Here is a 15,843-nt window from a genome sequence, read left to right on the forward strand (position 1 = left end):
TCAATTCAGCCTATTGAGATCCACGGCTGAACATAGACCTCCCGAAAGTTGCTAGAAAACACGAGCCCCTATATTATTTTATTATAAGTATTAATGCATTTTTTTAGAACGTTCTTAAAACAACCTCTAGACAAAAGGAATAAATGTCATTTATTCAAATTTCTAGTTTATTGAACAATATAATAACGCTGTACGCTTTTATTAGGGTTCCCCATCCAATTCTTAAAACGGGACGATAAACCTAAGTTTTCAAAATCTATCATAAGGCTAAATCTCACGATGCGAGAAAGCTTAACAGGCATTATTTGTTTTGATGGCAAAAAATAATAAATTAAGGGGGCTCCGATACCACAAACATGTTTCTTTATTCAATATAATCAATGTTATAATTGTACGGATCCTTTTAATCGTGAATCTGACTCGTAACTGTCGGGTATCTTTAGTATCCAAATTTGAAATTCTATACTTATTTTATACAACGACATAAATTATCATACAAATATGGCTTCTAAATTATTTACTTTATTATTTTAAATAAAGTTGTAACATTTATTGAATCCAATTACATAACATGCATACAACAAATATTATAAATACGTGTGTATGAGGATTGTTTGCAGATAACTCTTTAACGCAAAATTACTGAACTACAGCCTAGTGATAGACAGACGGACAAGCAGACAACGGAGTCTTAGTAATCAGGTAGATTTTTCAAAATCTGTCTATTTAAGAACATCCTTCATCATAAAGTCGGTTAAAAACGTCATCAAACAGACACAAGTGCATTAAAAGTAAATAACAATTAAAATAACTTCCTATAGACATGTTACCGTAAACTGAGAGTTCCTAGGTAGACTTGTATGGTTAGACCGGTGTAGATAAACTGCCTATATATGAAAGTAAAACACTTGAACGACCGTCAGATCATTTACTTATATTATTATATTATTCCCAGTCTCACAAATAGAAAATTATCCCACAGCAACATGAAATCGTGATAAAAACTCCTGTTTTAATCTAGCCTACAAACCATCTGTGTACCGAGATTCATCTTAAACCGTTCAGTGGTTTATGCGTAAAAGAGGAACAAACATCCATGCATCCAAACTTTCGCGTTTATTACATTAAAAAATAGGTTAACCACCATGGAATACAGCCTATTAACAAACGGGGATATAGTACTAGCATTCTTTAAGAGAAGAGTCAATCTAACCTCAGTTATGCTTATATCCCATGATTATACATGACTAGGGTAGGGTAGTACAAGCGCGTAGGATCCCCGACATGACGGGCGTCCCACAGTCAAACCATTAATGAAATTTCTCGACGTGGGCCGCAACCTCACTACAAGGTCACATAATTGAAACACAGCTCCAATTCGACTTGTGATGTAATATTCGAAGCGAGGATTGTTATAAACCGGTTCTGTGTAATTGATATTTTTGTTTTAACTTGTATTTAAATGTGTGACGTTACTGTTTTGTTATGCTTGAGAGAATTTGAATGAATGAAATGTTTTTTTTTGTTTAGGTCAAGCCCGCCGTACTTGCCCGTCACTGTAAAGGAAGCCAGGAACTACAACTAACGAATACCCAGCACAAAGGTTAGGAGTTTTTGAAAAGATTGATTGTTTTGGAACCCGCAAGGAAATCAACCAAAATCAGTAAAATTGGATCAAGTGAGAGTCGGACTTCCAACTCTAAAAGTTCAGTACGAATTTGAACCGAACGTGTCGGACGAACAGTTAAACGTCGTCTTCATCGAAGAAACTTAAGTCACCTCGGCCTTAATTATAGTAATTAACCCTTTTTTTAATCTAATTAAGCAGATGAAATTACTACTTTTCTTAACTACATGTTATACTAGCAGGTCTGCACTTGACAATCCTATTTTGTTTTCATTACTGAACTGATACTACTCCATCTGTCTTTATATTGATAGTGGTAAACAGCTGAACCGATTACAATGAGATTTGTTTAACAGAAAACTTAATAAAAACACGGTTGTTATAATTATTATTTTTTTCTTCTTTTTCTTCTTCAAATACTGTTGCGCTGTTTTGATTTCCTCCTATATCAAATCTCTCTATCACTCTTGCGGTTTGCTGTATGAGAACCCAACTCTGGGTTAAGCTCGCCTCTGCACATGAACTTTCCAAGAACATATTGTCCAAGTGTGTGTATTTATGTGCAATAAAGTATAAATAAATAAACGGTTTCTTTTATTATTCTACTAATATTATAAACGCGAAAGTTAATGTATGGATGTTTCTTTCTCTTTCACGCAAAAAAAAACACTGAACGGATTTAGACGAAACTTGGTACACAGATAGTTTACAATCAGCATTAACACATAGTTTTTTATCCCGATTTTATGTACCCGTGAGTTCATTTTTTATTTGTAGCGGGCGGGGCCCGGGCTACAGCATTAGATAATTATTTCTTAATTGGTCGCAGTTTTTTAGGTACTCTAGGGAGCTATTTTTCCAAATTGCCACGCACTTTGTACCGAGTGTAAATTACAAAATTCGTCTCAATTCGTTCCGTCCTTACAGCATAATGTGCTAACTATTATCACATATGTTTATTTAACGTTTACGACTTGATAACCTTTACTTATCATTTTTTAAACATGGAAAATTCACGAGTTTTGAGAACTATATTATTAAGAGAAATACGAAATAACTGTGCAACTGAAGTCGGAGTTGCGACAATAAGGGTTCACTATAAGATAGCAACAAAACATTGTTTATCTATCAAATATATAACCTTACCAATCGAATCTTAACCGACTTGAACATTAAATTTGAAAACAGGCCCTCAGTTGAGACCTTCACAAACTCTTAGCACATAGAATAATCCCAATAATCATTTTATTCTAATTAGGGAGCAGAGTCGCACTATTTAAACATCGATATACAATCACCAATACCCAGTATTGCCCACTATTCACCGTTTCCTAAATGCTGTGGAGAAGAAACAACGGAAACTCCACAACAGAATCCTAACCATCATTCACTTTCAATTTAGTCAAAAAACTTTAACAATATCAAATTCATCTAAATCATTAATAGTTACAAATATACATACAGGTAGAAAGTACTTCATAACAAAAGCGAAAACAACGCAATTATGTCAACATGTAGCAAAAACAGAAGCAAACAAGACCTAATTTATGTTACAACTAAACCTAAGACATACTTGCATCACAGCGTTTGAAATTAAAACCAAAATGGGACATCACATCACTGTACACACAACACTGGCACTGCACTTTGTAACCGACTATTTATTTATTACGTTATATTCGGCGGACAGCTGTTAGAGACGCGTGCGGTCTCGCTGGAGGGTAAACCGGCACTGGTTGACTCAGGTTGTTGCGTTTGATCGCAGTGTTGCCATAGTTAGATATTGTTGGTGTTTGTTTGTTTGGTTTAATTTTGAGATAAGTACTTGTATTATTTTAGCATCGGGCGTAGGTCCAGGACCTCAAAGGTAAGATTAAGATTCCCTATCCAATAGAATACCAAAATCCACTCCTTAAAAATATAAGTAAGAAAATGATAGAACCATGTCAAAATAATATACTGAATTATTTTACTCCGTAAAATCTTCGTTACTAGAGGTTGGTAACCCCAGTGTTATTAAACTCTATTCTCTAGGTATTACAAGAAAATACTTTCATGTTCAAGCTAAAAATACTTTTGTAGAAAAGCGTCATTGTAGAATATACTTTATTCATTCTCTGACAGGCAAATAAGATAAAAAATGGGTCGCGGTTTTCTTCTATTACATTTTTTATTTAAAGTTATAATTGAATCTCTCCTAAAGAATTAGTTTCTTACGCCGTGTCTCTAGTTGATTGACATATCGGAAAACGTTTCAATTTATGGAGATGTCAGGGCAAGGTCACGTGACCTATCGAACCAAATGTCATTTCCATTCATTGGAAATAACTTGGCTGAGACACGACGTTTCATAAATACACAAACAAACATTTCAAACAGACATTTCAAACATAAATTATTAAAAGTAAATAAAAAAAGCAGGCAAAATTAAATCCTACACTGGCAACACTAAAGAATCACACGATAATATGCCATTAGAATTACCTGACGGATGTTCTGTGTTACGTGTTCAGACTCGGTATTCTACCCATGGGTAGAGACATGTGAAACACCGTGACACCATGGTACAATATGGTATATGGTATAGTACGCAAATGGTAGGTACCTCTGAGGTCTGAGGTATGTGAGAGGCGGGGGAGGGTAAAACAACACAATACAAGACGTGTGCGAAATCAAAATCAATTGCCATGCCATGCGATGTCAGATTTTAGGTTCCATAGACTAATGTCTCACGGATAGCCGAGTGGTTGAGGTCAACACGACAAACCCACTGAGCGTGACGTGTCGCGGGTTCGATCTCCGTGGAGCACGAGCATTTTTGTCTGGAGTCTGGGAGTCTCTGTGAACGTATCTAACTTGATTGTAAAAATCCCCGCGACAAGAGGATTAAAAATCAGGAAGGCGTGTGAATCGTTCTTTAAAAAACCGGCGTTAAACTCTGATAAAACAATTTATGTATGTTAATTTGAAATAAATATTGAAGTCGGTTAAAAGTCCATGAACAAAACTTTTTAACATAATCATATGTGGCTATTGAAAATGTCTGTAAATTCTAGTTAAGCTACGATAAATTGTTTCTGCAAGTGCAAGAAAACGTATTCATTACGGACCTAGATTCACCTGGGCATTAAGTTCAAGTAACTGATATATGTATGTAAGTATGTTTACTATGTTTGTTCATTACATTAAAAGCAATCATCATCATTATGGACATTTACGTTTACAATTTAAGAGTTATAATGATGATGTCAAGCCAGTCTAACGAAGGGGTATCGTGTTGCCCAGGTAACTGGGTTGAGGAGGTCAGATATGCAGTCGCTCCTTGTAAAACACTGGTACTCAGCTGAAACCGATTGGACTGGTAGCCGACCCCAACATAGTTGGGAAAAGGCTAGGCCGATGATGAATGATGATGTCAAAATTTATTTTAAATCATTTGATACAACCGGTGCAAGACACCATAACTGTTATTAAATATAGTAGAAGTTATACCTATTATTAGTATATTTACGAAAATAGACCTTAGCGCGTTGACATTAAGGTGTGATAATACATGCAGTAAATATAGTTAGGGTCTTAATGTTAGGCCTTTCGTACATAGGGCAACAAAAGTCTCACATACCCGACGACTGGTGTATATTACACCTGCATGGATAATTCCAGACACAGAACAGTTGATCAATTGTCAAAATCATTTATCCTGGGTGGGAATCAAACCCACGACCTCCGATATAGCAGTCAGGGGCACTAACCACTAGACCCAGGCCAGTCTAATTATTGATTTATTATATAGGAAGGTAGTTGGTAGAATCTATTGATATAACGTCCAACGAAACTATTCACATACCTAGTTTCTCAGTTTATCACACTCTCAGGTTAGAAATAATCTTTGCCCAGTAGTGGGACGGTATCCATTACAAAGCGAATACAAAGCCTATTGTTACAAATAACCTGCGATATGCTATATAAGAGCGGTTCCAATTCAATTAGTACCTTCTAGTTGATTACATTTAGTAATTAGTTTAACAATTAGCCGCAGTTCGGAGAGTAGGACTGAAACCCTATGGAGGATGGCTGTCAAAACTTTATCTTTCATCCTGGCCGTATTAACACATCTTAAGTCTTTTAGCGTGGAAGCGAGACGGTGCTATGAGAAGTGTAGTATGCTATCTCGTTTTAACAACACGAATTACACGAAGTTTTGCTTCAGAGCAGTATTTTTTCCCTGGCTATTCAGCTATCCAACTAATCTAACTAAATATTTAACAGAGTGATTGCTGTTTCCGACTCCTTCAGCCCATATACAGTGTAAATATTCTTAATGAATAGTTTATATTGTCCTAAAGGTATAGCTTTAAAGCATAATCTTGTTACTTTTTGCGTAAAATGATCCCTCTGTTAATCCCTCCAACAACATGTGTACGAAATCTCGTGATTGAATCAGCATTTTTTGCATGAAAATGGAACAAATAAACTTAAATTCACATTTATATTATTAGTAGGGATATTGATTGCTTAGTTGCAATTTTAGACTATACAAACACGATGGAAAAACGCCACAGATAATGAAAAAACAGAGATACCATTCATCAATCATCATGAGCTGTTAAACCTCTGAATTTCGTCTACTCCGTGACAACTTCTGACATATAAATATCCACTTTTAAAAACATCAATGAAGAATCATTTAGCATACCTAAGACCCTAGCACTAGTTGTAATAAGACTTGTACTTGTGCGAGCGTGACAGCGCGCTACCTGGCTTAGAGCGGCATCTCTTTCGCACAGCAACAACCATTTTACTAAAAGGTATTGTGGTAGGTAGTCTGTACATAATTAGCAAATAATTAGTCACCATTTAACTGCATTCGATCGGATGTGAGCAGAATTCCGAGAAAAGCGAATATTTCCGATCAGAATGAAGACACGTATGTCATTGAGAAAGATTGGTTTGAAGTATTTGAAGATTTTTAGGCATGTCTTAGAGGATCCCCTTGTTTAGTTGCAAATTGTCAGTAATGAGGTGGTTCAACGAGGCTAATTGAAATACTAATGTCAGATAGCAAATTCACCTTTAGCTAGAATGAAACTGGCTAAGCGAGCGTCGGATTTGCACACGAAGAGTTCTCTATTACTATCTTATTGAAACGGCAAAAAAATCAGTAATCCTTGAAATATTCATTTACTATTTTATTAAATATATACAGCGTTATCGTTTCAACTGTCTATCTATCAGGCATCATGATTTCAAGCCTGGTGTCGGAAATTCGGACATGCATACAGATTTGACAAGGAGTTTAGGTTGTTAAAAAATAGGCAAAAAGAAACTATAAGATGTCACATTTTAGAATACAGCTCAGAACTAGCAATCACCACACAATCGACCTCAAGGTTGAAAAGTAATTCGAAAGCTATAAAAAGACAAGAAAAATACCTTCTAGTGAATTTCAGAGAGATTAAAAAGGTTGCGAGCGGAGGCGACACAAGAACGTTTTGCGACGCTCAAGTGATGCTCTTTCAGAAATGTGCGCCTGCCCGCGTTCTGAGGAACCGTAGGGCTGGCAGTTCAGGAGGGGAAAACTTTTATTCTTTTTTTCTCATTATTAAAAAATAAAATCCCGGACTAAGGAATTAAATCTTTGTGTCACGGGGGGTTTACAAACATACAAATTTAATCAAATGCACAAAGGCACCCAGACTCAAAACAAGCATTCGTGGACCACACAAACGCTTGTCCTACGCAGGGATCGAAACCGCGACACGACGCGCACAGTGGGTTTGGCGTGGTGTCCTCAACCACTCGGCTATCCGTGCAGTAATCTAATACTGTACTGTGTACTTTAAATATTTTTTGTTCCTTCATATTAATTACGTCTTCCTATTCGCCAGCCCTAGCACAAAAGACACACGTAAGAATTGATGCCAAGAATCTTATAAGATTGTCGGTCCGTACGACAACATTTTTTGAAGTTTTGGATGCAAGCAGAAACAAGATGTATTCGTAATGTTTTTATTTAAGTAATAATTGTATTTTAAACTTGAAATTAATTCATTAAACACTTAGTGATGAAGGATCCTTAACTTACAGACCAATATTCGACAAAACATTTTTTTATAATATTCACTACACGCTACGCCAAGCCCAGTACACCCGACGTATTGAGGGTTCGATCCCCGCATAGGACAAGCATAATATTTGTGATATCCACAAATTTCTTGCACTGACTAATGTTTATGAAAACCTCCGCGATACTATAATTACATTCCATACTGCGAGCGTCAAGAAAAAAAGAATAATTCACGAGTTTAAGGTCTAAGACAGAATTCACCTACGTTATACGCTAACAAAATATATTCCAAAACAATACCATTGAAAACACAGTACCGTAGAAATGTTGAAACCAGTTGATACGACGCAACGCAATGGTAACGTCGTCGTGCGCCAATTTGCCGCTCAGTTCGGTTCGCGGTATGTAGTCTCAAATAGTTGCCTGAACAATGCGGCCGGCTTAAGAAACTATAACATTTGCATGTTTTAATGTTTTCGTTGTAGTCGAGAAAGATATATTTTTTTTTGGTGTGAAATGGATCATAACACTTTTGATGGATGAAAGAATGGTTAAGGTAACTATGCAAAACGTAATGAGCGCGACGTGTCGCGGGTTTGGTCCTCGCGTAGGATAAGCATTTGAGTGATCCTCAAATGCTAAGCCTGTCTGTGTTTGTGCATGTGACTTCAATGTTCGTGAAACCTCCCGAGGCACAAGAATCAAATTGCGGAAAGCGAAGTCGTTTAAAAAAAATACAATGCACCTGGAGCGAAGATGCTTCTCTCTAAGCTGTGGTATTATTCCATCTAAAAACCGGCACGCCTGAGTTTCGGCTCAGTCGACAGTGGCCATAACATTGTCGGGATACAGAAGCGGGATTATCTATTTTAAGGTTCCATACTCAAGGGGTAAAGGGACATACTAGACTCATTATCATCATCAGCCTAGGCTTTTCCCAACTATGTTGGGGTCGGCTTCCAGTCTAACCGAATTCAGCTAAGTACCAGTGTTTTACAAGGAGCGACTGTCTATTTGACCTCCTCAACCCAAGGTAATACTAGACTAACTACCATAAAATATCGGTAATGTTCACATATTATAATGTTTGTATTTCTGTTGAAGCCAGTGTCGGTCAGCTGTTACCGATTAAAAGGGGCGTGCTGGGGGCGTCATAACATTGTACGTATTAGATACGGCAACTGTTTTTCTATCAAAATTAAATATATTAACGTATTACGTAGTAACTTAATTGTATATTATATTAGGTATACATATTACTTTTATCTAAATCTAGATCTTTAGATCTACAGAGATTTATTCGAGGATTTCAGCAGTTATATTGCGGAAGTACTGATATGTGGATTTATAAAGATACACACAAGTTGTTTCTGCAGTTTGGCTGTTGTTCTAAAATCTTTCACATTGGTTATACTGGATTCTTGATGTTTTATTTCGGTATTGGTGCATTAGTTACGATTGTGGAGGTCTAATACGTCCTGACAACTTGATTTGCATTTTTTATAGGAAATGGTACACTTCCTTTGCCCCAGCAAAGAACCCTGTCAAAACCCGAGCAAAATCATTTGCGATTTTTTTTTTGTTATTTATTTCAAAGTTTTTTAAATTACTTACAGCTGGTATCAAACTATACCTTATTAACGAAATAGTTTACAGTAAATTTAATATAGTTATTTAACTAAACACTTACCCGATCAGAAATAGCTTCTTCCATTTTCCCGCGCTTGAGTCCCGGCGCTCGGATCACGTTCGCTTGTGGCGCCACGACGTTGTTCGCGGTTGGCGCCGACCCGCCATTCCCGCTAGCAACCGGTATGAAACCGGCCTCCATGTTTAAGTACTACGCATCGCCGCCACTCGACAACAGATGGCGCTGAACTCAACGCAACTCAACAAACACCGACCATCTCACGATAGATGGCGTTGTATTCACCTAAGCATTATTTTTTGTAGAAACACTAAAACACTAGGTATCACTAGAAATTCACTTCAATTCACTGTATGCGATTATGGACGTATTTCGAGTCACTAGCCATTTTGAGGAACTGTTATATTTGAGCTTAACACTTGTTTTACACGATTTGAGCACTAAATATGAACGGAATGCGTTATTTACACTTTTAAACACTAGTTTATCACTTTTTCTTGACGTTATTAAAATTTAATTTTCACTTTCTTTTTATATTTGAGGAATCACATAGCAGACAAGTCGGCGGGCCGACTGTTGTAGATTTTCTGCGATTTACATAGTGCCATCTCGCTCTCTGCCATGTCTGTGAAAGAGAGAGAAGACATTTAATTGACAAAACAACATAATACGACAGGTTTCAGTTCAATACACAAGTAGGGTAAAAGTTATAATTAGTGGACGAATTTAATTATTCAGAATTATAGTTTCTTTCTTAAGCTGTGACTTAGGAATTAAAATTTAGGTTATTAAAAAAGTAATCCTAATACATTTTAACTCATCACTCGAGGTTAATAAAAATTATTATCGTAAACCAGCTTTTAAGGCTAAAATATTGAATAAATATGAAATGAAAACATTCCCCAGAATGAGGAAACCGGTACAGCATACCACATTACTCAAGGGTGTGTAAAGATACGTAAAAGGAATTCGTTTGGTTTAGATAGACTCTGGACTCTAAATCAACCATTCAATAAGAAGACGACTAGGACCACTCTTAGCTGTTAAACAACCTCATTTGTCAAAAACGATCCCACTGTTTAGACAGTAGCATGCCAAAGAGATAGGTACTTTCAACAAATACAACCCTCCCTCTGCCACAGTCATATAATATTGTATTAAGAAAAGAGACATAGCATGAGCAAAACTTAGATCGAGTCTGGATGAGGCTGGCACAGGACCGTGGAAATTGGCACGAGAAAGGGGAGGCCTATGCCCAGCAGTGAGAGGATATAGGCTGTAGATGATGATGAGCAAAACTTGACGAAAAGCAACAACAAAATCGGTTCAGCCAGTTCTGAATTCTGAGGGAACAAACTAAATACAGACGGATTGAAAATCTCCTTCTTTTTGAAAATCACTACCAATATTATAAATGCGAAAGTAACTCTGTCTGTCTGTCTGTCTGTTACGCTTTCACGTTTAAGCCACTGAAGTTATTTTAATGAAATTTGGTACAGAGATAGAGTTGACCTTGAGAAAGAACATAGCATAGTTTTTATCCCGGACTTTTGAAGAGTTCTCTTGGAAACGCGATATAACCGACCTCGACGCGGGAGAAAAGCTAGTCCATCTATAAGCTAATTATTTGTCCACACAAACATACAAAATCCATCAACAACAACAAGTCACCTGCCATTTAATATTTTATCAAGACAAGGTCATTTCAATTATCGCGATGAGAATTTTCGCACAAATATAGGAAAAGATTAACAAATTGCCTTTTATGTAATCACGCTCCGTTTTTATGGAGTTCCGCAATAAATGAATTGTGTTTGTCATGACGCTTTTTAAGTTTCGAGGGATAGACAGAAGTGAGATGTTACGGATAAATTTGGTCGGTAAGTGTGGCATTAGCAAAATAAAAAAGTTAGATTTATTTTTATTTATCATTCATATTATAATCTCCATACATACTTATATAAATTTGTTTCTGCAAAAACGTAGACAATTGGCTACCATCGCATCGTTGCGGTGGTTTGGAATTTTCGTTAAAAAGTTCAAGCCAAAGACAGAAAAATTTCAATACAAGGTGAGTTTTGAGTGGAACTCTTATGGAGTCTATAGGGTTGAAGTATGGATTATAATTTTCATAGGTGCAAAACTTAGGCAAAGCCTAGGCAAAAAGCATGCGTCTTGTAAAACCTTAAATATAATAAAAACAATATTTACAAAGATACGGGTTCCAAGCACATGCGTGCACGCACTTGACAGTAACCTATCTAGAGATGGATTAACATAGTTTAGTAGATACCGATTACTATTACTATAATTTACGTATAATATAAACACGCGCGTCTTTAATAATTTCAATGCGCGTCTTTTTATTTTAGCTTATATATAATCTTGAAAGCTGGAAAAAGGTCTCTCCTTTATCACAAGTTTTTCATTAAGTTTCTCCTTTGTCTGTAACCAACTATCCAATTTACATTTAACCCACTTCCCGGTTTTCGATAGAGCTGAAATTTTGCATGCGCATGTATATTGTTAGACAATGCTATATTAGGATAACATGGAGCTGATCTGATGCTGGAGCTGGAAGATGGCCTTAGACTCTCCGTTATAAGTTACAGACAACAATAAAAGGATACAGCCCCAATGAACCAGAGATCGTTTTGGCGAACAGTTTGATCTCAGAGCAAAAACAAAAACAAGATTATCAAAACCTACATTTTGTAACTATATCCAAGAGCCTCACAAATCTGTCAGTGTTTATGAACTAATTGCATTATTTACCAGAGTCTTTAATCATAAGTCTTTGTGTCAGTTATTCTGAGTTTTGTTTTTTTGACGAATGCAAAGATCCCAGATCAAAAAAAATTGTTTTCAATTTTTGTCTTTCAAGCCTCTCGTATCTTTACCAATTTCTAATCACGTGCGTCCCGCATATCTGACAAGACCATCACAACACCTTCGACGCGGACCACCTTGACGACAACGAACCTCCTCCGGCGACTAATTATAGTGACTTTGAATGATTATTATCTATCAATACTTTCATTGGTAAAACCTGAATCATGTATAGTCAATTAGTTTATTTCTCCTTATTGCAAAAAGTTGATAGTTTCAGCAATTTTCTGCCAGTGTGGTGGTACAATCCAGGTGGCTTGTTATAAACCAAATGTGTCAATCAGTTTTAAAAATATTTCCCGTTTAGTATCAAGTAATAGCTGTCACATTAATATTTAATAGACATCAGACAAAAAAAAAGAGTTTTTATTTACTCTTTTCTATTATAGTTTGACATGTCTAGATATACACCAACACATGCCCTCCATATTTATCTGGGGTCTATTTCGCAACCGTTGCGTATGTGAGAGGTTGCTCCGTATGCAAATATTGTGTCGGTTGCGCAACCCGCGGCTTGCGGTTGCTTAGATACGGTGAGGCGGTGCGTATTGACAAAGCTTGGTATGCCATCAACTCGTATTTTCTGCAGGTCCGTCGCATAGATGTTAGAACTACCCCTGTTGATATAGGTAACCATTAGTATCGCGGTAGTAGTAGACAAAAATATTTTGATGTCTGTTGGCAAGTGTCTTGCACAATTGTTCGCCTACCTCATGGGTACGAAAGTCCAAGAACATTTCAACAGAGTCCCACCGAAAAAAAACCGAGTCCCAAAAAAACAAGGTACCTATTATTGTGTTATTGTTTTTTAAACAGAGCTATGCAGTTTGCCTGAGAAGGCTATGCCGGATGTAAGTCTGAAAAAACTTATTTAAATAAGGCAGGAAAGGAAAATACAATAGACCGCACCCTGACTCGCCCGTCACGGCTTCTTTAGTGCTCTTGCTGCGGGTGAAGCCACAACTCTACAACTGCCCAACACCAATGGATGAATCATAAAGACCAATAAGTTTTGTTTGTTTTAAAAACTAATTTTTGACAAACTACGTCAAAAGAGTGTTATATATTTCGCTATTTGACTGTTTTACGGTGACACCATAGAACCTTAATCGGTGCATCGATTTAAATGCAATTATTTAAAAAACAGGTTAGCATCCGACGGTCGTCATGCGACATGAATCATCGAGATTGAACTCCAAACTCATTTTGATATCAAATTAATCTGATACCTGTTCTTCTGTTTATAGTGCCATGGCCTTCCGATAGTTGGCAATATTTTTGGATATTTGTAATCTGTACACGAGGCAAGAGCGACCTAGCGTACCTACTTTAGTAATAATCACGTAGTTTTTTCAGCCAAAACTGTTTTATTTTACTAATTTCTTATGAGAAACAACAATTTAGTATCACCTTTGCCTGTTAGCCATAGCAAAAAAGCTACCTCTAAAATTAAATGAATTCTGCAACTCCAGACGCAACCCAACGATTTGGGAAAATCCACAATTAAAATAAACTTGTCTGGATCATCATCATCCACAGCCTGCATCCTCCCACGGATGGGCATAGGCCTCCCCTTTTTCGTGCCAAATTCTACGGTCCGGTGCTATTTAAACTTGTCTTATTTAGTATTAACTAATTATAATAAAATAATATCATCTTGCTCAGATAGTCTTTAAAATATATTCCGAACTATGAATGAATCGATTATTTGTATCCGTTGAAGCGGAACGAGAAATGAACGAAGTGACTGCGACTCGAGCTCTCGTCACCGCGTTAGACCTGATACAGTAAATAGGAATATAATTTGAATATCTCTCTCACTATACATAGTAGCGAAAAATCTTTGAAACTGATTACTTGTAGCAAAGTAATAAAGCTCTAGGCTACAAATAAATATGAGGTATATGACAAACAACTGCACAAATCGATCACACGTTAAGCTATACTTGACACGGTTGGTCCGTAGATGGGTCACCATATAACGAGTTATTCCGCATTGCAGAAGGTACGTTAAATTGTGGCTCCCAGCTGTTATTTTTACATCTTTGATATTCGTTACAGGTAGAAAGACGCTAGAAACCAGTTTAGCTAAGTGGTATCGTGTGGTCCAGGTAACTGGGTTTAGGTGAGGTTAGACTGAAAGCCGACCCGAAAATCCTAGAATGATGGATATGACAAATAAACTTGTGGGTACCACAAGCATGAGTGGGTAATAGTCAGTCATTTTTAGTTAAAAGAACAAATGTACAAACCAATTGATTCGTTGATGAGTTTTGACAACCTGCAATAGGTTTCCTATTCAAAGACCTAGCCAGAAGCATCGGAAAATAATAATTTGCTTCTTTATCTTCAATTTAATTCCAGGATAATAATTACTTCGACAAAACTCATAGCCATAATCAATAGGAAAAAGTATTCTTCAGATCAACCGACCAACCTCTAAACACCCAAGAAAGATAAAGAAAAAAAACTAGTACATCAACAAACATTATTATTATCATATCACACAGACAGACAGCATCGGAACAGATATAAACACAGACCGTGACATTATTCACAGAGTAAACAAAAACAATAATAATAAATTGTTCGAACGTAAACAAATAACATTTTGTATGAGACGGCGTGACACACGTGATGCGGACGAGTCACGTGGCAATGTGTAGAGAAGTCACTGAAACACATTGATTGTTAGAAACTATATAAGTGATGTAGGAATTGTGAAGATGGTGATATATTTAGAGCTTTTCTCGAGTTTTTTTTTGTAATGTAACTTACGTGCGAAAGCTCGGAGCTCTGTTCGGCGAGATGCTTTAAATGTGAGCATTTACCGCTAAATCTTTTTAGTTTCGTTGGAGTATCGAACGTCACAGCAAGTCGCCAGAGCAAAAAAGTGTGTAGAATTGTTCGGTTCTTGAAAAGAAACATTTCTGCATTTCAGAGAGCAGCTCGTTGTTCTTTTGTGAATCAGCTCATGAGTAAATCATCTCTATTAAGGAAGAGAGATTTTCGTTAAAGGACTCCCGGTTTAAGGATTTTTTTCCACAAAACGCGGGGACAGTCAAACTCAGAACAAGCACTCGTGGATCACACCAATACTATGCGGGGTCGAAATCGAGAACACGTAACACCCTGTGGGTATCCATGCAGTCAATAGTATAAACTTATAAAGACCTTAGTTGAAAAGAAATAATTCCTCTGAATTACCAAAAAAGGGTTCATAGAATATTAGAAAGCGACAGTGACTGATTTCGACGGCTTTAGGTTATCTCCTTTACCGCGCGCTTCAACCCCTGGACCAATTTTGATAACACTTATTATGGAGATAGCGGACACCTTACACTAACACATTGCCTTATTTGACGGGTAACACCCAGAGGCGCAACTAGTATGCTACCTTGTCTCTATTGGCTGATACCGGCACAAAAACCAAATATTCGAAGGCCTAACAGCTTTTGCTATAATAAAAGACACCAGTTGATGCGTGAACGTAAACTAGGATTTACATATTACGATACATCAAGTGGAGTAGAGAAAAACGTGGCGAGGGAACCAGTATGTTTTGCATATATACATGTTATTGGAAAACCTTAGTGCCTATGAAAGATGTAA

At 36.8% G+C, this 15,843-nt stretch overlaps 1 protein-coding gene across 1 annotated transcript in view; it reads right to left on the reverse strand.

Annotated features, from left to right (window-relative positions):
- The window catches only part of LOC113502505 (mitogen-activated protein kinase-binding protein 1), a 119,577-nt gene that overhangs the window by 84,048 nt on the left and 19,686 nt on the right, over positions 1-15,843 (reverse strand). The window contains exon 2 of the mRNA XM_026884103.1: positions 9,385-9,967. Coding sequence (XP_026739904.1) covers positions 9,385-9,525 — 141 coding nt within the window. The 5' untranslated portion in view covers positions 9,526-9,967. The remainder of the gene's footprint in view (positions 1-9,384; positions 9,968-15,843) is intronic.

Source organism: Trichoplusia ni, chromosome 17 (assembly GCF_003590095.1).
Source record: "Trichoplusia ni isolate ovarian cell line Hi5 chromosome 17, tn1, whole genome shotgun sequence".
NCBI classification, from domain to species: domain Eukaryota; kingdom Metazoa; phylum Arthropoda; class Insecta; order Lepidoptera; family Noctuidae; genus Trichoplusia; species Trichoplusia ni.